General features: G+C 34.2%; 1 protein-coding gene across 1 annotated transcript in view; it reads left to right on the forward strand.

Moving 5' to 3' along the window:
- The window catches only part of PTPRQ (protein tyrosine phosphatase receptor type Q), a 233,478-nt gene that overhangs the window by 49,645 nt on the left and 156,288 nt on the right, over nt 1-27,545 (forward strand). The window contains exons 18-20 of the mRNA XM_035257125.3: nt 4,541-4,723; nt 5,089-5,190; nt 8,863-8,983. Coding sequence (XP_035113016.3) covers nt 4,541-4,723; nt 5,089-5,190; nt 8,863-8,983 — 406 coding nt within the window. The remainder of the gene's footprint in view (nt 1-4,540; nt 4,724-5,088; nt 5,191-8,862; nt 8,984-27,545) is intronic.

The raw sequence follows: 27,545 nt of genomic DNA on the forward strand, positions 1-27,545 counted from the left end.
AAATATCCAAGTGCCATTATGAAGACAATTAAATAAATATGTTTAAGGCTCAGGAAAAAGATCCAGAGCTGAATTTATAATTTGGAGCCTCACCATGTCTTTGGTATTCAGTCAAGGGATGAGGATAAAGTCACATCACTGGAAAACAGGTGGAGATGTTAAGAAGCTTACAGCGATGTAGTGGGTAATATGACACATAGACTTTGAGAAGAACCAGTCAAGGACAAAGTGAAGTCACCAGATGTAGAAGGAAAACTATAATGTTTTCAAAGCTGAGTAAATAAAGATTTTCCAATAGAAGCAATTTATTTCCTATGTCAAATGCTACTGAAAAGTAAAGTAAGATGGGGCATACAACTGATTAGTGCTTTTGCAAGAATGAAGATCATTGATGACTTTACAGGAGTAGGTTTAACAGAAAAAAAAATGGAGAAAAATGAAATGAAATTAATAGAGTATGATAGGCAACACAATTGCAGAAAATGAGGAATGGCAAATTTTGAGGAATTTTGATATGAAGTGGAGAGTAGACTTGAGTAATAGCTGAAGGAGCAAGTGCCATCAAAAGAAGACTTTATAAAAACCATAATGTATATTACAGCGTATGTGTGTTCACATGTATCACTAACTAACTTTAAGTGTAAAGTCTCTGAATAGGCAAAAGGAATAAAATCCAATGCAGACCTGGGAGGATAGAGCTTGGAAAGGAAGAAAGAGGAAAGACATTTTAAAAAATTTGAGGTTGAATGATAGTGTAGTTCTTTTCTCAGTGTTTTTATTTTTGCAATGTAATGAGAAGCAAGTTTATTAGCTTCAAATAAAGAGTGGAAGGCCATATCAGAGTATGTGAAAAGAGAAGATGATGGAAACACACTTTAAAGAGTGGCAGACTGAATTAACTAAAATAAAAACATTGGCTATCAGGAAATGAAAAGGATCCATTTGAGATTTGAGATTATAAATTTAAGTGGGACCAGTTAGCATGGAATGGTATTTTATTCAGCTATTGCACTGGGTATGTGAAGCCAGCAGAGTTTTGTTTAACTCCAATTGTATTTTGCCAGGGAAATTAAATAGAAACAATAGGAATTGATGGATACTGTTAGGAGGTGATTACAGTGACTGTGGACTCTAGCCTGAGTATGTAGAGAAATGAAGATTTAAGAGATGTGATGCACAGTGAAGATTTGATGAGGGTCAAAGAATTGTTGGATTCAAAGTACAAGGGTCCGTAAGCTGGAAAAATAGGAGTTGGTTGTCAAAGAGAGGAATAATGACAGTTATTGATAATGACAAAGTCTTAGGTGTTGCCATGAAAGCCAGTGAAATAAGGTGGAGTAAAGTAAGGTTGGGGAGAAGAGAAGTGGAATTATAGAGATAAAAGAATATAGAGTCCAGGGAACTGAATAGATCATTTGCATGGATCTTGACATTTCTGAGGGGTAGGGAAGAAGTTAGTCATCAAAGTGTTAGATAGCATCTTTAAGATGTTCAGAGAAGTGACAGAGTTATTACCAATTATCTGTCTTAAAGAGAGGTAGCATGTGATGATATTTAATGTAATGGGGCTTCAAAGGATCTGTGGTTCTTGAGGAAGAAAAAAGGAGTAAGAAATGCAACTATCCAACTCCTAGGCCCTATGGTTAGTGGGATTATGGGAGAAAAACAAACGTGATACCCAAGAAGGCTAAACTGTAGTATATTGATCAGCAGGTCCAAGATGTCACTTAAAGCCAGAAAGTTAAGAAAGCATTCAGGGTAGTTGTTGAGGATTTTTTTCAATGTAATAGGTTGGCCTGGGAAAACACTAGAGATTTAGGGTGTTTAGGATAGAAAGGATAGTGGAATTATATTGCCACATCAAAGTATGCATTGAATTGCAATCTTTGCAAAGTTTTAAAAGTATGAATATTCTTCAATTAGTTTTTCCTATTAAGTATGCCTTGGCACAATTACCCAATAACTGGTAACAATCGAGGGGAGGGACACTATGTTTACACTTTTAAGACTTCTGAATTTTATTTCTCTACTAAATTTATCAGTAGTAGTTTTTATATCCATTCCATTTAGAATATTAATTAAAAAGTTTAATTTCTTTCATTTGAAATAAAAGAGTCTTATAACGGGACTCTTGAATGGCAATAATATTTACATATTTAGTTTATATTGTTTAACACTCAAGTTAATTATTTATGTTATTGTTCTATGTACTCAATTTTTAAACCATTATCTTGACTACTCTGATCTTTCATCTGTGGTAAATAGTTTTCTACCTAAAGTGCATTGTCTACAATTTCATTTATTTAGGGTGTGTTGATGGCATTATCCCTCAGTTTTTTTTATTGTCTCAATATTTTTGGTTTGCTACCATTTATTTTTCTGGGTATGGAATTCCAGTTGTTTTTGAGTTGATGTTGATTGTCAGTCTATTTGTCATTCCTATGTAGATGATTTGTTTTCTTTCTGGTACTGTCAAGATAGTTTCTTCTTTGGTATTCTGTATTTTCTCAATGATATATCTAAATATGGTTTAACAAAGTTTCTGCCTGGGATTTACTGAAATTTTTGATTTGATGTTTGGTATCTTTGAATAATTTTGATGAGCCTCAGTGATTATCTCTTTAAATATTTCTTCATTTTCTCTATTATTTTAGACCCCCTTCCAGATAGATATCATCTATGTCTCAACTGCCATTTTATCTTTTCCATAACTGTCTTCTTTGAGCTGCATTCTTGATAATTTCTTCAATATAATCATCATTTTCACTGAAGTTCTCTTCTTCTCTATCTAATCTGCTCTTGAATACCTCGAGAGAATTTTAATTTTAGTTATTTTGTTCTGTTCCAGAAGGTCTATCTTGTTCTTGTTAAAACTTGCTTGGTTATTTAATATTATTTACCATTATTTAAATAATTATTTGTCCATATTTTAAAGTATGTTTGATTTCTTGAAACATATTAAACATTTCTATGTTAATATCTGGATTCTCAAAATCTGACTACTATGTATGTGTGTGTGTTTTTTTTTCCTTTTCTTTGCTGACTTTCACTACTGATATCTGATTTGCTTGTATGTTTAGTGATTTTATCAGTGAGCTCATACTCTTTGAAACTTTAGCTGTGAGAAATTTATGTGGTTTAAGTTGAAGTTGAGTTCCTTCAGTAAAGATTTATATTTACTTCTTCTAGTTGCTTAAGAGTCTTCTAGTTGCTTAACTGTAGCTCAGGTCTACAGTTTTATTTTAACTTAAATTCTGAAGTGGAGGTTTCTCCAGGGTATGTATAGGTATCATGGATTTAGTCCACATATGCTCATGGGGATAGACTTATAATTCCAAAACAGCATAATTTTTATTTATTTTCTACCTCTCCAACCAGAGGAGTGGTGAGAGAGAGAGAAAAGTTTCCTTTCTGTCCTCTCTACATGGTGAGTTTATTTCTCTCTCCTCATTCCCTGAGAATGAATGCACCACATTGCACAAGACCAGGAGTTTCCACTCACATAGACTTCTATGGCACATGCAGAAGAATCTAAATTATCCCCTAGATTGTTCAATATAATAACCCTGGTTAAAGTTGCATTCTTTTGGGGTTTCAGGTCTTTTTGCAGGTATATATTGCTCATCCTTCAGCTGGCCCCAGGGGTTTATAGTCTTTCTCTGGCACACTATACAGATGTTACTGTACAAACGCAAAGGCACCAGGATTAACCAATCTGCTACAAGGCAAAACTGGCTTTAGTACCAGCTTCCTTCTCACCATTTCTATCTTACATTTTGTTTGCATGTTGGTTTTACTATGACTTTTTCTGGCCAGCCATCACTGAATTATAACTTTCTTGTCAGCACCTCAATTTCTTAAAGAAAATTTATTTTAATGTTATACAGAGTTTTTATTATTTTAAGTAAGATATTCACTCAGCTTAGGGTATCTGTTCCAATATTTTACCAGAATTAGAATCTCATATATAGTTTTGTACTCAGATATATTTAGAAAACTATTTTACACATAATGTATTCAATATAAAAATGTTGTTAGATACAGAAAAGTAGTGTTTTAGTTAATGATATCCCATATTCCTGGGAGTCAGTTTTGCTGCCAGGTCATAATATGCAACCTCACATCTAGGAGGGGCTCCTTGCCTTGTTATAGTCCTTATTGTTAACCAACAATAACCTACTGATCTTTTCTTACATTATTATTAATAAGGGGCAAAATCAAGTTTTAAGTTTTTTAAAATTCTCTTTCTTGCATCTATGTGTTCTGCAGTGCACGATAGGTTCATATAGTCCCAAGTATTTTAGTAAACATATCATCTTATTTATTCTGTGGAATCATAGTAGCATTTTTGTTTGAATGACAATGTTTCTTGTACAGCTGTAAGTACTATAATTTATCTTCACCTTATTTCATTTAGGATTTTTTTACAATTACATTTCCATGAATGTTCACATGTAAATAACTTAGTGTACTTCAGTGACAATTTCATAGATTTTTAGAATAAAATTTTTTTATGTATCTATGTTTTTGTTTCTTTCAGTGCCTGACAGTGCACCAGAAAATATCACTTACAAAAATATTTCTTCCAGAGAGATTGAGCTATCATTCCTTCCCCCAAGTAGTCCCAATGGAATCATACAAAAATATACAATTTATCTCAAGAGAAGTAATGGAAATGAGGAAAGAACTATAAATACAACCTCTTTAACCCAAAACATTAAAGGTAAAAGAACAAATCTAATATTGTATACTTGTGTTTATAGTAACAGAGTAGCCACAAATATTAGCTAAATGTTAATAGTTGGATATTATTTTCGTGCAGGGTATTACAATTTTGTCTTTTGGGTTAAATAAACTAGGAGTTTGTTGTAAGTCACATGAAAGAATATTGTAGGTCCATTCTTTTCCCCATTATCCTAAATCATTTTGTCTTCATAAATAGGAGCTACTATTGCCAAAGAATGACATTTTCACTTATTTTTTAGTTTTGGAAGATTGTTGTGTTGAGAACCATTTCATAGTTTGCTTCTCACATATTATTAAAAGATATTTTGTAAGTTTCAACTTACCTGTTTTATTTCTATTTAGGACTGAAGAAATATAGCCGATATATCATTGAGGTGTCTGCTAGTACACTCAAAGGTGAAGGAGTTCGGAGTGCACCCATAAGTATACTGACTGAGGAAGATGGTAAATACAATAGTGGATATTGATATACTTTGATTCTGTAACATTTCCAGAAACATACATATGGAATGAAACAATGTTAAAACTTATCTAGTCGTGGGTATCAGTTGTGTACCATGCCAGCCTTATACAGAGATTTCATTGTCATGGTATAAAACAAGCTAGCAACGTCAGATTTACAATCAATAAAATCAGGCAAAAATGCTTTTTATTTTTCTAAAGTCATCCATACTCTGTAAAAAAAAAAAGTCAATCATGTTTTTCCAAGGGAATTTTTAAGGCTAAAAACTTTTTGAATGATTTGAACATTAACTGATATATGTCATGACTGTGTTTTTCAACTTTTACATTTTTAAGAGTAGCCATTACATGAGCCTTGAAGTAGATTATGTTTATGTCAATATTCAGTACTTTTTAAAATGATATTAAGGATTAACTTGTTAATGAGATCAGGCTATTGTATGGGTACTCTGCTTAAATGGACAAGATGCTATTCCCCAATGTTAATAGCTTTCATATTGAATATTTAAACATACCTTTCTCCAACGCCCAAAAAATCACCTTTACTACTGAGACCATGTTACACTGGTACCTTACCAAGTTAGGCATATATTATGCTAAGAAAATAATTTTTAAATGATATATTTGGGATTAGGATTTGCATTTTATGTTTTATACCTTGTATATTTTGAGAAAATTGTTTTTTTTCTGTAAAAGGAATTCCTATTTCCATGAAGGGTAGGCCTGGAAATATCATAAATGTTTGTGGAGTTCCTTTCCTTTTCTCTTTCCCTTTCACTTTCCCTTTCCCTTTCCTTTCTTCCCCATCTTCAAGCTAGGCCACAGCCTGTGAATATTAAGCATCTAGAATCATTCACCAGGGCAGAATGTGCATTAGACACTGCTAGGAGGGGAGACTTTTCTCTGTGCTGCTCTCTTTCTATTCAAAATAATAAAGTCTTCAACTCCCTCCTCTCTCTTTGCAAAATAATAAATTCTTCAAATCCCTCCTCTCTCCATATTTTTACTTCTACCAAAAAATTTTACCAAAGGTCTTGGCTAGGGTTCTTTGGGTTGCCCCAGTTTCTAAGTGTGATGCCTCCGTGGGTAGGTCTTCCTTAGTCATTGCATCTACTTACTATGCTTGCTTTTAAACTTACCTGTCAAATTCCATCAAACTTACCAGTCCAAATTATCATATTTTTCATAAATAGATTCTCTTTTCTCTCAAAGTGAAAATTATTTTAATTTAAATCAATTCTTCCAAATGGCTCAATGATTAAAAACTAAAAAAGAAGGTTAGTGTTCCTATCTATCTTATATACTATCTAAGATGATATGTAGTAAAAATAGCAATGCCTTTCTGAAAATAGTACCCATTTCTTTATAATTAGTCTAATCAAAAGTCCTAATGGTGAGAATTTGAGATCTTATGTGATGAAATCAGAACATATATTTTGAGTAGGCAGAGCTTTTACCACTTAAGTCAAGAAGTTCAAGGCATGCTGTGCATCTGAATTACCAGAGCTGTTAAAAATATGCTTTCTCAAGGTAAAGTTCCATCTAAATTCTTGGCCAAGTCATATAATTTCTAAGGAACAGGGTAAAGAACAAGACTTCCTTGTTGAAAAATTACAGAAAATTGAGAATGGTTGAAGAACTGAGAAAATTTGTATAATTGGGAATTAGGAACTCCTTGCCTTCATGAAGCTTGCAGTTAGTACAAGATACCTAAATTTAACAAATGTGTGGACAAATAATTTTTATGATTTTAATTACTGATATAAATGATCCCCCAAATTATCCACCAGGACAAAAGAAGGACCTAAGCTACTCTGAGGTATGAGGTCAAGTGTAGGTGTGGAAAAGTTGTCAAATCTGTGACCTGAAAATGAATAAAGATGGAGGGTGAGAGACAGGAAAGATGAGGTCAGGCAGAGAAGTGAGAGATTTGTGAAGCTCATTCTCAGCTACCTTGAGATGCTCTGAGATGACAAATTAAATGCATTGCAAAAGTTCTAATTTTCCTAGTTTCAATTTTGTTAGATTATATTTTAGAATCCATATGCCAAAATATTTTAGAATTCATATGCCAAAATGATTAAAACTTAGTCTGTTACAGTGGATGTTCAGTGATTTTTTTTAGGTAGACATATTAATTACTTAGCAGTAAAATGTTTTACATTAAAAAGAAAATATTCAGAGTTCTACTGAAGGTTAACTTTTAAAGACACCAAGCTTTATCTGATATTCCACGGAAGCATCTTAAAGCATGTTATAAAGTATAAATAATTAGTTGCAGCATATTAGTTTCTTGGTGCTGTTTTTGATTGAAGTCCTTTTTGTAAACAATAAACAGATTTTACAAGGATGCTGAAAAAAATATTTATAGGTTTTGCTTTGACAAATGAAAGAGAATTTTCACAGATAGTTTTTATCTTGGGAAACAGACATCTGTAATTGATGTATATATTCCTATGATAATCAATATTTGATAGCATTTTTATTGTAGTGCCAGTGAAAATAACAAAATGAAAATACCAATTACAGCTGTTATTTTTCCTTATAACTTGTCTCATAAACTTTTTCTGCTCAATAATTATTTTGGAAAATTATTATTAGTAAAATAATGAAAACATGCACACATGGGAACACATACAATTATAGCTGAGATTATTCAGAGAATCAAAAGGAAATGGAAGAAATTCAGGTAGCATTCTGCCAAATTATTGGAAATAGTGATCTGTACATGAACTGTATATCTATTGACATTGTTTAAAGATGTAAACAAATTCTCAGAATTTCTGTTTGCTACTATGAGTTCACATTCCATTCATAACTATAACAATGAACCAAATTTTAGTGTTTTACTTTTTTCATGTAAAAAATCGTATCCCATTATTCTAAGACATTACTGTGCTGTTACACAGCAGCTGAGAAATGCCATTCTAAATATTTTACCTCAATGGAAATATGAAGTTGGCTAACTAGTTTACAGTAATGGTTTTATTGCTTATTCAATGCAGAATAGCAAATGTATTTGTACTTTATGCTATTATAGCAGAGTTACAAGTAGATTCCAAACTATTTTCTTATTTATGTGCTACATTGGTATTTCCTGTGTAAACCATTATATTTTGAAGACTAAGTGAACAAAGTTTGATATTATTTTACTTTTTAATGACACAATGGAGATTGAGGAATGTAGTTTTCATTTGTGAGGTCAGTCATTTTAACTGCTTTCCCAATGTTATGCTTATCACTTTCCCAACTTCTTGGATGTGTGATTTTTTCCCACCTCTTTTTATTGTCTAGGGATCTCTTTTACTGTATATTTATTCACCCCCAATAAAGTTTTTATTTTTATTGGAGGATGACAGTTGACCAAGATGTACTTGAACAGTAGGTAAGTCACTGTGACATACCCCTTGTTCCATTTTCTCATGAAATATTTTTTTCCACTGAATCACAGAAACAGATGTTCTAACACCACCATGCAAAATCTTTCTTTATCATCTCATTTTGAAAGTAAACATTCTCTTGTGCTTCTGGAGAAAAGCACTGAACCTAATTCCTTTATGAGAAAGTTTATAATAAAAAGTGTTTGCATTTCCATGTTAACTGTTTCTTATATATGTTTAATAAAATGCATTATTCTATACCCTAACTTTTCAGCTCCTGATTCTCCCCCTCAAGACTTCTCTGTAAAACAGTTGTCTGGTGTCACGGTGAAGTTGTCATGGCAACCACCTCTGGAGCCAAATGGAATTATCCTTTATTACACAGTTTATGTCTGGTAATAATTTTTTTTGGAAATAGTTCTGAGAACAGATATTAATCTGTAACATAATAGGAATGTAGTTTTTAAATTTCAGAATGTGGTGCTACATTAGGAACCTGATTATTAATAGGTTAGTTAGTATGTTTTTATTAAGAAACAAGTTTTTCCCATACTATGTAGTGGTTCAATCATGGTCAGATGAAATAATTTTGCAAGTAAAACCAAAAAAAGTATGTGTTATGCATAATTATACTAATTTTCCACTCTTTAAAGTCATTGACAAATCAACTTGTATGAATGTAAACATACAGTTTTAAACTTCGGAAGTTTTACACAGTACTCTCATTTCACTGTCTTTTTAAGTGTCCCTTGAGCAGAGTAATTTTAAGAAACATTTAAAATAGATACTTTTAAAGAAACCTGTTATTTAAAGTGAATTTTTCCTTGAAATCTAAACAATGTATTTTGTTTCTAATCACCATTACCCTGATAACCTGTTTATCCTTCAATCATAAAAGGTGAAATCTTACAGTGCATTTCATGTTAGTTAACATACCTATACTACTTCATGAGAACTCTGTAGACTGAAATCTTCACTTTACTGTAATGTAAATCCTCTTTAGAGATTTTCACCAATTAGGTAACACATTATCTAGTGGATTTCATATAATTCAACTCAGAAAATACAATTTACATAATATTTTATAAAATGTAGCCATTTCCTGTAATCCCAGCACTTTGGGAGGCCGGGGCGGGTGGATCACGAGGTCAGGAGATTGAGACCATCCTGGTCAACATGGTGAAACCCCGTCTCTACAAAAAATACAAAAAAATTAGCTGGGCATGGTGGCGCGTGCCTGTAACCCCAGCTACTCTGGAGGCTGAGGCAGGAGAATTGCCTGAACCCAGGAGGCGGAGGTTGCGGGAGCCGAGATCACGCCATTGCACTCCAGCCTGGGTAACAAGAGCAAAACTCCATCTCAAAAAAAAAAAAAAAAAAAAAAGTAGCCATTTTCTTTTATATTTCTGAATTGAAAGGGCCAGCATCGAGAAAGAGGCTATGATATTTTAAAGAAGGCGACTCTTCTTCTCTTTCTTAAATTAATATTTTTCTTTCACTAATTCCCCTTTAATCTCTCTGCATATTTCTCTTTAAAACTATACTTTTTATGTTCTTCGTTGCCTGATTTCTAGTCACTTTACCTAGTCATGATGAAACTGGGAGTGTCATGACTTCCAGTTAATGAAAAGGAAGCAGAGGGAAGAAGGTAACCATTCCTTTTCATTACCCTATTTAATTATTCACTCATTCATTCATTGAACAATTTGATAGGGTACCTATATACTTATGAGCAAGACTTACATGAGACCCACATAATACCCTTGCACTCAAGAGTCTTGTATCTCCTATACTCCAAGGAGATAACTGGATTATATACCTATAAACAAGCAAATAAGGAAACATCAAGGGAAGGTCTACTTTCGATGGGATGCTTCAGGAAGTTCTCTTTGAAGAAGTGGCATTGAGCTGTGATTCAGTTGACAAGAAAGAGCTTCTTGCCATGTAAACATCTGCAGGGAAGAACTTTCAAGAAGGAGGGAATATCAACTGCACAGGCTCTTTGGGGAAACACAACTTGTTACCTTAAAGACCAGAGAGGAGGTCAGTTTGCTGGGGATTAGAGAACGAGAGAAGGAACAGTGGGGGCAGAAGATAAAGTTCAGGAGTCAAGCCATGGTAAGGATTTCGTTTTCATTTTAATTATAATGGGAATTCATAAATAATGTGAAGCACTTTAGATTCCCTACAGAGAATGAATTGTCAGGGACAAAAGTGTTAGCAGGAATACTAGGCTATTTTAGTAGATTGAGAAAGAGATGATAGTGGCAATGGAGAGGAGAAGTGGGCAGCTTTGAGCTACATTTGGGAAGAAAAACTAACAGGACTTAATGATGGATTGGCTGTGTGGATAAGAAAAAGAGAGGAATCAAAGATGACTTCTAGATTTTTGAATCAAAGGTGATTACTACTAGATTTTGATGCCATTTACTAAGTTGGAAAAACATTTAAATGAAACAGGTTAATTAAGTGAGAATCAAGATTTTTCTGGCTGAGATTTTTAGCACTGCATTATGAGAATAATTGTGTTCTTCTATACAGTGATCATGCTTCCCTTCCTAGAGCTTCCTTGTATTTCTAGCATAATGCATAGTACATCTAGACAGAAACACATGTGGTTGGATAGCATTTTAAGAGATGCTGTTTACCCAGATTTTCTCTGTGTGTGTATGAACCCCCATGTCAATGGGAGCCTCCTATTCTAGGAAATTTTTTTAGCTATAACTTTAGTTGTCTATTTATAATTCCAAAATGTCTAAAGGTATCAGGATTTGTTATGAATAAGCAATGACAATGTACATTTACACCACGTCTTAAGAATATAGCTTGGCTCAAATTTTATATGCCTACAATTCTGATGTTTCATAGAACATGACCTTTTAATTTCTGTAACTGGCTCTTTTTGCTTTTTGCAATGATGCTGGGGTTGATGAGAGCACTGATTTGAGGTAACCTATTCATTTCTCATTTCCTCTGGGTTTTTTTTTTTTTTTGGGGGGGGGGACAGAGTTTCGCTCTTCTTTCCCAGGCTGGAGTGCAATGGCGCGATCTCGGCTCACCGCAACCTCCGCTTCCTGGGTTCAGGCAATTCTCCTGCCTCAGCCTCCTGAGTAGCTGGGATTACAGGCACGCGCCACCATACCCAGCTAATTTTTTGTATTTTTAGTAGAGACGGGGTTTCACCATGTTGACCAGGATGGTCTCGATCTCCTGACCTCGCGATCCACCCGCCTCGGCCTCTCAAAGTGCTGGGATTACAGGCTTGAGCCACCGCGCCCGGCCTCCTCTGGGTTTAATTCAGTCTCTTTTGGGTAAATATTCAATCAATTCAAAATTTGACTCTTCAGTTGTACTTTTTCTTTCATCCTTCAAGAAGTATCCTTATCTCTCATTTTCTGAGGTAGTCTGGGTACAGGGGAAGCCCAATGAAAGGGGTGAGGGAATCTCAAATCTGTGATATTGAAATGGGAAAATTCCCTTGTCTTGCTGGCAGAGGGCATATGATGGGAGTGTGGCTGGTTTCTCTGGTGCCCTGAGGCTCACACCTTTAGGGGGAGCAGGCAGACGGGCAGGTTGTGGGACTCCGACCCCACAGCAGTGTCTAGGGGTGAATATTTACAGTTGAAGCCCCAGTGGGGTGTGTTACAGGATGATGCTCTTTCAGATTAGCCATCCCTAGGCAGCTTGTGTTAGCTCAATTAGACCCCCGCCCTTATCTCAAGAGCAGAGAGCTTTCTGTATCTTGGGGTGTCTCGCCTTGGAGTTCCAGAAGAACTAGATCACACGTGAGCTTGGGGAATGAGTGCACAGTTTTATTAAGTGGAAGTAACTCTCAGCAGATGGGGAAGCTCGAAGAGAAATGGAGTTGAAAGATGGTTTTCCCTGGAGTAGGGCCACTCAACAGTGGGCTCTCTCCTCCGTCCTCCCTGGCCAAACTCCGCCTCGTTCCGCTGGCTGTCTCTGTGCTCCTCTCGACGTCCAGCTGCTGTGCTGTATCTTCTTCCGCCTACGTGTTCCTGTCAACCTCCAGCCGCTTATGTGTGTGCCCGCTAGGGTCTTGGGGTTTTTATAGGCACAGGATGGGGGCATGGTGGGCCCGGATGGTGTTGGGAAATGCAACATTTAGGCAGGAAATCTGAAACGTCTGTCCTCACCTAGGTCTGTGGGCACAGGCCTGGGGGTGGAGCCTTAGCCAGTGACCCGTCCTTCTCTACCCAGCACTTCCCTGCCCCCTCCCATGTCAATATTGTGAAACACCTCACCTCACCTTTTTTTGGAATCATTCTGGCACAAACTTGCAGTCACAGCTGCTAGCTTCAAGGTTCCTATTTTCTGTTTTGTCCTTGGACAAACCTCAAGGCTTATTCTAGTCCCCTGGTTCCCTTAGCATGTCTGTCTTGGCCCTCAGGTAACTAGATACTCCCATTGGATTTCTCAGTGCCAATCTGCAGTGTGAAGGATTTGAGAAAAGTACTTCCAGACCCTTCTCTGGCCCTGAATGATCTGCTAGAGGAGCCCTTATATCTTGCTGGAAACACAGGTTTTCTAAATGGCTTGTTATGTTTATCTCCATCCTGAGAAAAAAAGTCTTTTTACACTGAGATTTCCCTCCCAAATCTATTCGGGTGTTTTCACCGCTCAAACCTTACCCTAAGTTGTTGGGACACTCCAGTGTGATAACTGCCCTTTTATTTCTCTCACTCTTTCTTCGCAGTGCAAATTTCTTTTCTTTTTTCTTTTCTTTTTTTTTTTTTTTGTGACGGAGTTTTGCTTTTGTTACCCAGGCTGGAGTGCAATGGCGCAATCTCGGCTCACCGCAACCTCCGCCCCCTGGGTTCAGGTAATTCTCCTGCCTCAGCCTCCTGAGTAGCTGGGATTACAGCACGCGCCACCGTGCCCAGCTAATTTTTTGTAATTTTTAGTAGAGACGGGGTTTCACCATGTTGACCAGTCTGGTCTCGATCTGTTGACCTCGTGATCCACCCCCCTCGGCCTCCCAAAGTGCTGGGATTGCAGGCTTGAGCCATTCTTTTCTTTTTTCTTTCTATTTTTTGACTGATGGAAATTTCCTTCTCCCATATAATCTTTCCTTTCTACACCTCAAGGGTCTTAATTTAATTGTAACAACTTAATTATAAAACTCTGTGGTCTCAAATAATCCAGGATTGATCTTGATGTGTAAATGGAATGTAGAAAACACTTTTCCCTCACTAAAACTTGGCTTTATTTTACACACACACACACACACACACACACACACACACACACACACACACACACTATCTCTTCTCTCTCTCTCTCTCTGCTTTAAGATCTGCTTTGTTCATTGCTGTTGCCTGACACATAATTGAAACTTAATTAATATTTGTTGACTTGATGAATGAATGAAAAGTATATGTTTTAAGTTAGAAACTGTATATATACTTATGGATGGATAAAATACATATTATACATAAAAAAATATAATATATTCTTTTTTTCACTGATGGAAATATATGTCATATATATATTTTATGTAATACATATAATATTTTAATATATAATATATATTATGTATTTTATATAAAAATATATAATACATAACATATTTTTATAATAAATATAAAATATTATATATTATTATATAATATGCATATAATATAGAATATATAGCATTTATAATAGGTAAAAGTATATATAATTATATAGAGATATAAAATATATTTTTATACTTAACGCAAAATATATATTATATATGGAATGTTGCATATTTAAAAAAATAATATGTAATATATATAATATTTATATATTATATATTATAATTTATTTGTATATTTATAATATATTTAATACATTTATTATTATACTCATATTATTTTACATAATATACAATATTTCATGTATATTATATATATTTTATGTATATGTATTTTATATATTATATAACATATATATTGTTTTTATAAATATGTAAAATATATATTTACATAAAAATATTTTATGTCTGTATAAAACACATACATAAAGTATATATTTAATATATATTGTATATAAAAGTATGTTATATATTATATTCAAAATATATCTATTATATATTATATTTATATATAATATGATATATAATATAATTATATATATCATATAATATAATTATTTTATACTATACATATATACATTATATAATAATATATATTATATATTATTAATATATATATGTATTTTTTCTCAATGCATTTCTGTCATAAGAATAATGGTGCTTTTTCAAGCATAAATAACTCAGTGGAATAGAATGAGATTACATAAAGATACAACAAAAAAAGGAGAAAGACCTTTACATATTCAAGAACATTATCCATAATATATATGTGTGCATATATATCTATATATATAGGTAATAAGGAAATATACACAGATATATATTTAAATTTCAGCATCATCTTACTAAGATGCTTGGTGGAAGCTTTATGCTTTAGTATCTTACTAAAATACTCAGTTGGAAATAGCCCTGTAAGGTATAGTAAGTGTAGCTAAGGGAATAGTCATAATTCTGGATTCCCTCATTAGTGATCACTAATCTTTTTGGGGAACTGTTACCATAATCAGGTTTATTATGAGGAGAAGAGGCAGGTATCATAATGTAATGCATATGGGTTTTTAGTCAATGAGACATGGGTTTGAATCCTGGCACTGTCACTGAGTTATCTTTGGCTCCTGTAAAGTTCTTAATAAATGGTAGCTATCTTTATTAGAAGGATTCCTGTTTCAGGAGTCCATAGTTTTCTCATAATTCTCAGTTGCCATTATTTCAGCTGCTCCCAAATTCTTACAAAACATTTATTCGAGTATTTCCTTTTTTTTTTTTTTTTTTTTAGAAGGGGTCTAACTCTGTTGCCTAGGCTGGAGTGCAATGGCGCCATCTTGGCTCACTGCAACCTCCGCCTCCTGGGTTCAGGTGATTCTCCTCCCTCAACCTTCCAAGTAGCTGGGATTACAGGCACCCATCACCATATCTGGCTCTAGTTTTGTTTTGTTTTGTTTTTGTATTTTTTGCTAGATACAGGGTTTTGCCATGTTTGCCAGGCTGGTCTTGAACTCCTGACCGCAGGTGATTTTCCCGCCTTGGCCTCCCAAAGTGCTGGGATTACAGGTGTAAGCCACTGCATGTGGCCGAATATTTCATTTTTTTAGTGTCTTCAAAATGCAGGCTTACTATTACATTTGTTATATTGGGTGACTATTTTCTTTATCATGAATATTTCTTGACAAAATAGCTCATGAGGGTTAATGTGTAACCATTTTATATCCATTATTGTGTGATTCGCATTTGGTTTATAGATGATATGTTCAGAAATATGTTTTAATCCATTGCATTTTAAAATGATTTTTTCTTCTGAAGTTTACTTTGCAAAATAACTTTTATCATCTGTCAAGATGGCAAACTAGCATTTTTCCCCTCAGTTGTTGATAAATAACACATATTTTTCAAATGATACACAGTCCTTGAATTTCTAGGGCAATCACCATTAAATAAATGGATTTCTATGGGAGCACTGACACTGTAAGCTTATTCTTTTCATACATTTTAAGTTGAGGCATGATATTCTGGTAGAACTTATTTATTTATTTACTATATTCTTGAATTCAACTTGAAATTTTAGCACTTTTGCTTCTGTATGTGTCAATGAAATTTAATAGTTTTCTTCTTTGTTTAGGAAACTTCTAAGGGAATATACCCTATAGAGTATAGCTAAAAGACTGAGGACTGAAAGTGATGCTGAAAATTCCGGCTTATATACAAATCTTGACTCTGAAATGTTTCTCAATTTTGTTAGTAGTAACAGTTGCCAAAGAATATATTAGGAAGTGAAAATAATTCTAATGCAGCTCTTTACTAAATATTACTGTTCAAATAATTCTCCCAGTAACATAAAAGCTTACTTTTGTAAATGGCCTTCTGAGTCCTAAAAAAGTATACCCACTGTAGTTTCTTCAAGTTTTCTAAAAGATTTTCACCATGTTAAAAATGACCTCATGGTTATTGCCTATAATATAGATTAATACTCAGAATGCAAAGGGGGCCATTTCAGATTTTCTGAAGTTATGTCTCATTTTGGAATGAAAGTGGTAAAGATAGATCTGTAAGTTAGGAGAGCATCTCAGTGGAGGCAGTGTACGAAGGCAGCAGGAATGACTGTCAAGAGTTTGACAAGTAGCGTTATAGACATGGAATACTGAGCCTAGGTTGGGAAGATGAAAGAAAGACAGATAGACGAACCGGTAGAGCACATGAATGCTCTTTAGGGCTTAATATGAGGTTTCTAGTGGGATGACAAATGTTCTTACCAGTGTTCTGTCTCAGCTCTTTCCTCATAGTCATTTTTCTGAATCACTCTGAAGCTTGAGTGCCAAGGTTACAACCAGTTCTGCCCACGATTGCTCATGCTTTGCAAATGGGTCAGTTAAGAATTGTCAGTGTTAAAAAAAGTGAGTAGGTATCTCATAAAACTTCAGTTTTCTTTGTTTCTTATAAAAATCAGAACACTTTTGCCATATTTCCTGTGCCAAAAAATCAGCAGAGTTGAGTGATGACCAACTTTTACTTGAAGCATTTGCTTTGTCATTTACTGTGGTTCCCACCACAATGTATTTATCTTAATTTAAGGAAAATTTTGTAGGTACATAGTAGCTTTATTTATTTATGGGATACATGACATACTTTGGTACAGGCTTATAACAAGTAATAATAACATTATGGAAATGGGGTATGCATCCCCTCAAGCATTTGTCCTTAATGTTATAAACAATCCAATTATACTCTTATTTATTTAATTATTATTTATTATACTTTAAGTTCTGGGGTACATGTGCAGATCATACAGGTTTGTTACATAGGTATACATGTGCCTTGGTAGTGGTTAATGCATCCATTGCCCCATCATCTACATTAGGTATTTTTCCTAATGCTATCCCTCCCCAATCTTTCCAGTCCCTGCTATTCCTCCCTTAGTTCCCCATCCCCCAGGCCTCGATGTATGATGTTCCCCTCCCTGTGTCCATGTGTTCTCATTGTTCAACACCCACTTATAAGTGAGGGCATGCTGTTTGGTTTTCTGTTCTTGTGTCAGTTTGCTGAGAATGATGGTTTCCAGCTTTATCCATGTCCCAGCAAAAGACATGAACCCATCCTTTTTTATGGCTACATAGTATTCCATGCTGTACACGTGCCACATTTTCTTTATCCAGTCTATCATTGATGGGCATTTGGCTTGGTTCCTGTTGGTGAGAGTATAAATTAATTCAAGCATTGTGGAAGGCAGTGTGATGATTCCTCAAGGATCTAGAAATAGAAATATCATTGGACCCAGCAATTCCATTACTTGGTATATACCCAAAGGATTATAAATTGTTCTATTATAAAAACACATGCACATGTATGTTTATTGTGGCACTGTTCACAATAGCAAAGACTTGTATCCAATTATATTCTTTTAGTTATTTTATAATGTACAACTAAATTATTATTGTCATCCTGTTGCACTATCAAACACTAGATCATATTCTTTCTATTTTTTATATGCATTACCCATCTCCACTTTCCCCACCCCTCCTCACTACCCTTCCCAGCATCTGGTAATCATCCTTCTACTCTCTATCTCCATAAGTTCAATTGTTTTGATATTTAGTATCCACAAATAAGTGAGAATACTGAAGTTTGTCTTTTTGTGCCTTACTTGTTTCACTTAACACAATGACCATGATGGCATCTCATTCTTTTTTATTGCTGCATAGTGCTCCATTGTGTATAGATGTACCACATTTTCTTTATCAAGTCATCTGCTGATGGACATTTAGGTTGCTTCCAAATCTTTCCTATTGTGAAGAGTACTGCAGCAAACATGGGAGTTTGCTTCCATATACTTATTTCTTTTCTTTCGGGTATATACCCAGCCGTGGGATTGCTAGATTGTTTAATAGCCTCATTTTTGGTTTTTAGAGAACGCTCCAAACTGTTCTTCATATGGATTTTACTAATTTGCATTCCCACCAACAGTGTACAAGTGTTCCATTTTCTCCACATTCTCTCCAGCATTTGTTATTGCCTGTCTTTTGGATAAGAGCTATTTAACTGGGGTGAGATGGTATCTCATTGTAGTTTTGACTTGCATTTCTCTGATGATCAATGATGTTGAGCACCTCTTCATATGCCTACTTGACAATTATGTGTCATCTTTTGAGAAGTGTCTATTCAAATATTTCGTCCATTTTTGATTGGATTATTAGTTTCTTTCCTGTAGAGTTGTTTGAGCTCCTTATGCATTCTGGTTATTAATTCCTTGTCAGATTGATAATTTGCTAATATTTTCTCTTATTCTGTGGATTGTCTCTTCTCTTGGTTGATTGTTTCCTTTGCTGTGGAGAAGCTCTTTAACTTGATGTGATCTCATTTGTCCATTTTTGCTCTGGTTGACTATGTTTGTGGAGTATTACTTAAGAAATTTTTACACAGACCAATATCCTGGAGATAGAGTTTTCTTGCAATAGTTTCATAGTTTGAGGTCTTATATTTAAGTCTTTAATCTATTTTGATTTAATTTTTATATATGGTGAAAGATGGAGGTCAAGTTTCATTCTTCTGTGTATGGATATCCAGTTTTCCCAGCACCATTTATTGAAGAGACTGTCCTTTCTCCAATGTGTGTTCTTGGCATCTTTGTTGAGAGTGAGTTCATTGTAGGTATGTGAACTTGTTTCTAGGTTCTCTATTCTGTTCCATTGGTCTATGTGTCTGTTTTTATGCCAGTACCATACTGTTTTAGTCACTATAACTACGTTGTATAGTTTGAAGACAGGTAGTGTTATTCCTCCAGTTTTGTTCTTTTTGCTTAGAATAGCTTTGGCTATTCTTGGTATTTCATGGTTCCATATAAATTTTAGATTTTTTTTCTATTTCTATGAAGAATGTCTTTGGTATTTTGTGAGAGATTACATTGCATCTGTAGATTGCTTTGAGTTGTATGGATATTTTAACAATATTGAGTCTTCTACCCCATGAACATCGAATACCTTTTCATTTTTTGGTGTCCTCTTCATTTTTTTATTCATCTATGTTTAATAGTTTTTATTTTAGGGAACTTTCACTTCTTGCTGCTAAACCCTATTTTAAACCAAACTTCTTAGTCATTTATTTTATCTGTCTGAATCTTGAGTTATTAACTGTTGATTTAGGGAATCTTCTCATCAAGTTTTTGAAATGCAGAGAGCTGGCAGAGATTTTGATTTGTTTGCATGACAGACTTGGGGAACAAAATGTCTTAGAAACCTGAAGAAAATGAATCAAGAAAACTTAAAAAAATCACACAATCTAAAAATTTAGAAAGGAGACTTTATTTGTAATAAAGGATCACAGTCTGCAAGGTGGCCATTTTTCAGGTTAGGAAATGTGCCTCCAGCAAAGACCAGAAATGGGCACTTTGAAGGAGGAGAAATCAGGGTAGGAGCTTTATGCTCATAGGGTTAGCTAAACCTACATATTCAACCTGCTACAGGAGGAGCTATGAGTATACAGGAAGGTGGTACTGACACATGTGTATTGAAAAAGCATGTATGTAGCAAATGATCCATGTTCACTTTGGGGTGGAGACTTCACATTTAAATGTTTACAGTGAGTTCCTATACATCAAAGTGCTTTTTCAGGACACAAAGTCATTCAAATGCACAGCCTCTGTAAATTAGCCAGAACCAGTCTATGGTCAGTGGTCTTACCAAGAAAAAGTTATTGAAATCAGTCTCTTGTCCAGTTAAAGCTGTAATTATGACTTGTGGAACAGGGGGTCAGTTAGACACTGTCTGGTGGTAAGCTACAATTGTTTTAATATGCTTATCTTGATGCCAGTGCTTGGTTAACTGCTAGAGAAAAATAAAAACCTATGGAAGTTAGAACATAGTTTAAGTGTATATTTTGGGCAGGGAAGGGATGGTTGGGTGCATGACGTAACCCCTGCCTGACATGGCCATATGTTGTGTTTATAATTTAGTATCTTATTGCCACAAAGAGTCTGTTCTTCAGTCTCATGGTCTCTATTTGATATGGGTTGCCTGTGTCCCCACCCAAATCTCATCTCATCTTGAATTGTAGCTCCCATAATCCCCATGTTGTAAGAGGGACAGGTAGGAGATAATTGTACTGGGAGGGTGGTTTCCCCCATACTGTTCTTGTGGTAGTGAATAAGTCTCACCAGATCTGATGGTTTTATAAGGGTTTTCCCCTTTGGCTTGGCTTTCATCTTCTTTTGCCTGACACCATTAATACATGCCTTTCACTTTCTGCCATTATTGTGAGGTTTCATCAGCCACGTGGAAGTGTGAGTCCATTAAACCTCGGGTATGTCCTTACCAGCAGCGTGAAAATGGACTAATGCACAATTTTAGCATTAATATAGGTCAGTTGTTGTGTCTAACAGTAAACAGTGGGTGGTATATTGAAGTGTGTCATGCCAGAAACTCCGTTGTTTTTTTTAAAGGTTCAGTTGGTTGACAGGCTTAGGATTTTATTTTTAGTTTACAGTTTATTGGTTATCATTTTGAGACAAATGTTTTTTATATATTTTTTCTTTTTTAAAAAATAGTACAAAGCAAAGATATCCTCATTTTATTGTTGTGGAAACATTCTTGATGAGATTAAAGACAAAGGTAAGATGACAGAATCAGAATTCACACCCAGATCTGTGTTACTTTCAAATTATGCTTCTACCAAACCAGTAGGAATATGTGTTATAATTAATTAGCCTTTGGTCTAAAAACAGTGCATTTATAGGATTATAGAAGTCTGAATTTGATAACAGCATGTGTAAAAAGGATTTAGGGAGTTATAAGAAAACTAACCTTATTGTATCAACTCATATGGGATATTTCTACCAAAAAAGTCATTGGCTTAATATTGGTCTGTGTTTATTGATGGACTGTATCTGTTATGACAGAATGGTAATTACACTGTTTCATGAGTCAAACCAGTTGCATTACTGGTTAGTACAGTTTGAATAATATATGGACAGATTAGAGCTTGTTCAGGAAGAAGTGATGAGAATGGTGGAAATCCTCAGAATCAAGACATATGAGGAATTTTTGAAAGAAGGGAACAGGTCAAGATTAGTAATAGTCAAGATTATTTTAGTTTCAAGTACTGGACTCATCCTAAATTGGCTTAAGCAAAAGTGGGAATATATTGATACATGTAGCTGAAATGTCCAAGCATATACTCACTGGATGTGAGAGTTCAAATGATTTTATCAGGTGTGGTTAATAGCGAGAAGCTTGGTGTGGTCAACAATGAGATGGCCTTTGCATCTTGTGTGTAATGGCACAGGAAAGAAGTGAGTAGATAAAGATGGAGAGGTGGTTAGGCCATATACATTGAGTCCTGAAGCCAGAATAAGAAATTAGAATTTTATTGCAAGTGCAATGGAAAGCCCATGGAATGTGTTCTCCAGGAGTGTGATCATGCATCTTTGGGTACGTGATTTAAATACAATTTTATAATTCTGTGTAATACTAACAGCCATATTCTCTCTCTTTATGTCACTCTCGGGTCTCTCTCTTTCTCTCTCTCTCTCTCTCTCTCTCTGTGTGTGCTTCTATTTATAAGAAGTACATTTATTATTGAATTGCTTTAGTTCTCCCTTCCTAAATCGTGTGGATATAATAAAAAACAATGGTAGTATACTACTGGTTATTATGATAATAAATACTAGACCCACTGAAAAGTTCAATTCCCTTTCTATAAATCTCATAACATTTGTATTTTCTTGTTTAATAAGGACCTTCCTGCCTTTTGGTAAGGTCTAGCAATGTAGGAACTGTATTTTATCACAAGTCAGTAACTCAGTGCCTGGCATATGATAAGCATCCTAAACAAGTTTTAAAAGAGAGCATGAACATTCTAGAGGAGAAACCACATGGACATATTTTATAATGTTTAAAATTACAATTTCAATATAACCTTTCTAATGCTATAGATTCACGCAGTTCTATGCCCCATCCTATCTGTGCTTTCTCTGGTATATGGATCTTCACATGAGAATAAAAATATATCCTCTCTTTATGGAGAGAGGGTATGAATTGGAACCCAGAATTGTCCCTCTCAGAAAAGCAGTTGTTTAAGGAAAGGGTGATTGCAGAGAGGCTAGATTTGGAAGCTAAAGCCTTGGTTGGAGGAAACTAAGTTGGATAACTAGTTCCGTACATTGGAATTCCAGAAACTTCCAGAAGGTTCAACAGGACATATTAGTCCAAAGACTATTAGTGTGGTTTTTGTATGGTAAATAGAATTATACAGGTATAGAATTGCAAAGTAATAAGAATTTCCCCCCCAAAAAATATAGTAAGATGTAGGTGATTTCACAGAAAATAAAGATCAAATGTATAATGTATATGGCTTGCTGTAGCTTCTGCTTGATGAAAGGCAAGAATAGTAAATCTAGAGGTTTGCCAGTCCTTCAAGTCTTCCATAAGCAACATTTTCCACAGCTTTTTAGAGTAACTGAAGAACAGACAGTTTGAAATTATGTTCTTTGGGGAGGGCCAAGAGTAACCATACTCTAAACTTGTGGTAAGACAAGTACCATGTGTTTAAAATGTTTTCAAAAGAGTGGCTAATGTTAATACTATTTGGTTATATTTAAGATTTCTAACCAGGACTTTCTCTAAGAAATGAAAAGTAATGAACATTTTTTTTAAAACCCTTATTATGAGAAATTAATGTGGTGATCAGGTATTTGGAACTGTTGAAGAAAAATGAAAGAAAATGGATTTAATAAAGTGGAATGGCACTGATTTACTGAAAAAAATTATTTAAGTATTTTTTCCAACCTTTCCAGCTTTATGATTATAAATTAAAAGCCTTTACTAAAAGTCAGTCCACCACTGATTATATTTTAAAGCTTGCTATAGATTAATCACTTTGTATCACCTTAGCTTTTTTTAAAAAGACATTTTTGTTTCTACTACACTTGGCAAACTTTCAGTAGAAATGCCACCTTTCTTATTTCTTGACTAAATGTGTTAAAAGACACTTTCATTTGTAAGATTAATTTTATAATTATATTTATAGAACCTATAACCTTTTAAATTTTGCAGTAGAAAAATGATTTGAAAATATTATACTATCTAAACCCTGTCAAGTAATTTTTAACTTTGTATTCATTTAAACACAATTTAATTTAGGCCAAAGTTATTTGATTCGTTATTATGCTATACTGTTATTATTCACAGAAATTGACTCTTTCAAAATAAAAATTGTGTACCAATATTTAATTCATAATGCTTTAAAGTATTAAATATTATGCTTTGCCCTCTCTTTGTGCAAAATTGATAAGTACTCAAGCAGACAAGGAAGAAAACATGAATAATTATTCTCTTATTATCATTAATAATTATGTATAATTCATAAATTCCATACATATAGAAACTAAATTAAAAATTTACAAAACAGAAAAGTAAAACTAGTAAGTAATTTAAAATATAGAGTTAGAAAAGAAATGTGGAGATTGATCCAGAAAAGGGAGAAAAACCACATTTAATCTAATGTTAGGAATGAAAAAGAAAACATAACTACAAATATTTAAAAATTAAGAGATACCTATAATCCCAGCACTTCAGGAGGTCAAGGTGGACAGATTGCTTGATCCCAGGAGTTTGAGACCAGTGTGGGTACCATAACTACAGATACCTAAAATAAGAAATATCTGTAATTCCAGCACTTTGGGAGGCCAAGGTGGGCAGATGGCCTGAACCCAGGAGTTTGAGGCCAGCCTGGGCACCGTAGTGACACCCATCTCTAGAAAAAATACAAAAAATAACCAGGTGTGGTAACTACGCCTGTAGTCACAGCTATTCAGGAGGTTGAGATGGGAAGATCACCTAAGCCTAGGGTTGGGGCCATCGAGGCTGCAGTGAGATGTGATCACACCGCACTCAGCCTGGGTGACAGAGTGAAACTCTGTCTCAAAAAGAGACAGATAGATAGGTAGGTAGATAGATAGATAGATAGATAGATAGATAGATAGATAGATAGATAATGGGATATTTAAAACAAACTTATGATGGTAAATTTCAAACAGATGAAATCACAAACTTCTAGTAAGATATGACTTATATACTTTGTAATAAAAATATCCGAATATTTTATAAGCTTTAAAGGAGAGAAATAAGTAGCTAATAATTGCATGATCCTCCAATAGCCCATATTCTGAAATATTTTACTCAAATTTTGGAACCCTAATGGGATGATAACTATGTGGCTATAAACCCTTTGAAGCCAGAGGTTACATCTTTTTCACCTTCATATATCCATCACAGAATATAATAACTTATATTTTAGGTCCTCAGTAAATATTTGTTGAAGTAATGAAAGGAAGAAAAAATGTTCATTTAAAAGTCTTGTTTTTCTAATCTCACTAATCTTTGAGCACCCCTGGGAAGTCATTTTACATGTTTTTGATCAGTTTCCTTTCCTGTTGTCCTGGGAAATTTTCTCAAATCATCTCTATTTTCAAGCCCTTTGCTAACCGTCACTCACCTCATTCCAAGCAGACAAACCCAGCTTCCATTCTAAACTTAAAATTGAGGTGACCATCTCAAAAATTTGACTACTTCAAATTCTTGCTTCCAGAATCCATCAACTCACTTACATCCATTCTCAGAGGATGAAATCTCTCTTTTTCAGTTCAAGGGCAATCCCTCCTCCTGCCTCTGGATCTTAATTCCTTGGGTCTGCTCTAAATATATCTATGGATTATTAGTGGATGCTTCCTCAGCTTCAAACTCATTCACTCTTGAGTGACTTGTTTTGCAAACAAGCAAAACAAAGCCAAACCAAACCAAACCAAAGCAACTAGCCAGTCAACCAAATGATGGCAATAAGAACAGTAACAACAAATGAATACGCTACTTTGACTCAGATGATCTCTGAGGTTCTAGAACAGCTTTAGGAATGGGCAAGTGTTTATTCCTTGCTAGTTTGGGGTTATTTAATACATAATTACCAACTACTGATGCTATCAAGTTGTGTAGAATAATTATCCTAAAGTACAACATAGAAGAATAGTTTCTTCATATAACAGGAAAATTGGTGAATATCACTGATTCATATGAGGAAAAAAATAACCTAATAAAGAGTCAAGTAAGTGAATGTTCACATTCTTCATTTTGAAGTTCCATTTAGTGAGTAAAAGGAATAATCTAGAATATTTAGATAATAACTGATTAAAGTTTTGAAAATAAAGTCACAAAAATGAACAGGGATGATGTATCATCAGGGTAGATTGCCACATGGAATAAAATATCAAATGATGAAGATTAAAATTAAGACTCAGACTTTTCAAAGGTCTCAAACCTTGCCTAGAGAACCATATATATTCATGCCTCTTCTCTTCTTCTCCCACCTCTCTCAACTCCCTATTCTACTCTCAGAGTTTACAAACTAGCTTTCTAGTGAACAATTCCTGAATCTTTGGGGCCATGTCTTATGCTCCTTTTTTTATACTTTGGTCACAACTAATTTCTTTGCTCATTGGTTTCGTTGTTGTTTACTTTTAGCTACTAAGGTAAAAGGATATTGTCTTTGTTCTTAAGGAAGTCACATTATTACTAGTGAATTGTTTTAGAATTATTTACTGCCTTATCTCTCTATTTTGAGGATAGGGGCTGTATCTTACTCATATGATGCCTGAAGTAGTGCCTGAGACAAAGTAGATGCTAATTAAATTTTATTGAATTTTGTTAAATATTGATTTTGTACATATCATCTCTATATTCAAAGAGAGTGGGAAAGTTATCTTTGCTTATATGGTCTAAAGAATGGTGTCTAAAGAACTCAGACTAATAATGTTTTTATTTAAAAGACTAAAATAAAATATTTAAAAACCCATAAATAAGTTTTTTTGTTTGTTTGTTTTGATGGATCATAAATGACCAACAAACATGCAAGAAGACATTCTGTCTCACTTTCAGCCCAGGAATGGCTAACTGAAATCTGACTAAAAATCTCCTAAAATCTAAGTATATTAATAATATCCAGAGATTTAGGTAAGTTTGTCAAAATGAGTACTCTTACACATTGTTGGTATGATTCTAAATAGTTATAATTATCATAACTTAAAATTTGATACAGTAATCATTTTGGAGTAGTAATTTTAAAATTTTCCAAAGTATTCAAACCATTTGAAGCAAGAAAGACACAATTTGAATACTGGTGTAGTGTTGTTGCATGCCTGCAGTCTCAGCTACTCTGAAGGAAAGATGAAGTGGCAGGATACTTTGAGCCCAGGATTGAAGTCTAGCCTGGGCAACATAACGAGACCTTGTCTCTAAAATTTTTTTTTAATTAAAACAATTTAAACAAGAATCATACAATTTAATGGGTAGAAATAGAAGTACTATTATGAAAAAATACTTCTTTAAGGATAACTACAGGATCATTGTTAGCAATAGCTAAAGAAATAGAGAAACAACCTAAAAGTTAATTCATAGAATGACTAGATAACTATGATATATCCAAATTATACAGCTATGGAAACATGTTATAGATCATTGGTGTTAACATGATAAAAGAAAAAAATCAAGATATAGAACATATGTTTTTATAAGTGAAATTAAAATATTATAATGGAATACATGATAATTCTATTATAATATTTTTAAGCTAATAAGAATAAAAAAGATTTTAAAACTAAGCCAGTTAAAAGCAAGAGTAATAACTTACTATAGCAGTGTCAAAGATGAATTTCCTACAAATGGGTGGGAGTGAACACTTTGAGCTTCAGGATTGCTCTGAAGATTGCACCTTTGCGATTAGAGAGCTCACACCTCAGCACAGAGATTTGTGTGTTATCTCCAATAACAGCTACTAAGAGTAAGGAAAATGGAGTTAGAGCCTTGGTTACAGTTCACTTCTGTCTCCTTTCTTTTACTTTTAGTTGTCAG

Source organism: Callithrix jacchus, chromosome 9 (genome assembly GCF_049354715.1).
Source record: "Callithrix jacchus isolate 240 chromosome 9, calJac240_pri, whole genome shotgun sequence".
NCBI classification, from domain to species: domain Eukaryota; kingdom Metazoa; phylum Chordata; class Mammalia; order Primates; family Cebidae; genus Callithrix; species Callithrix jacchus.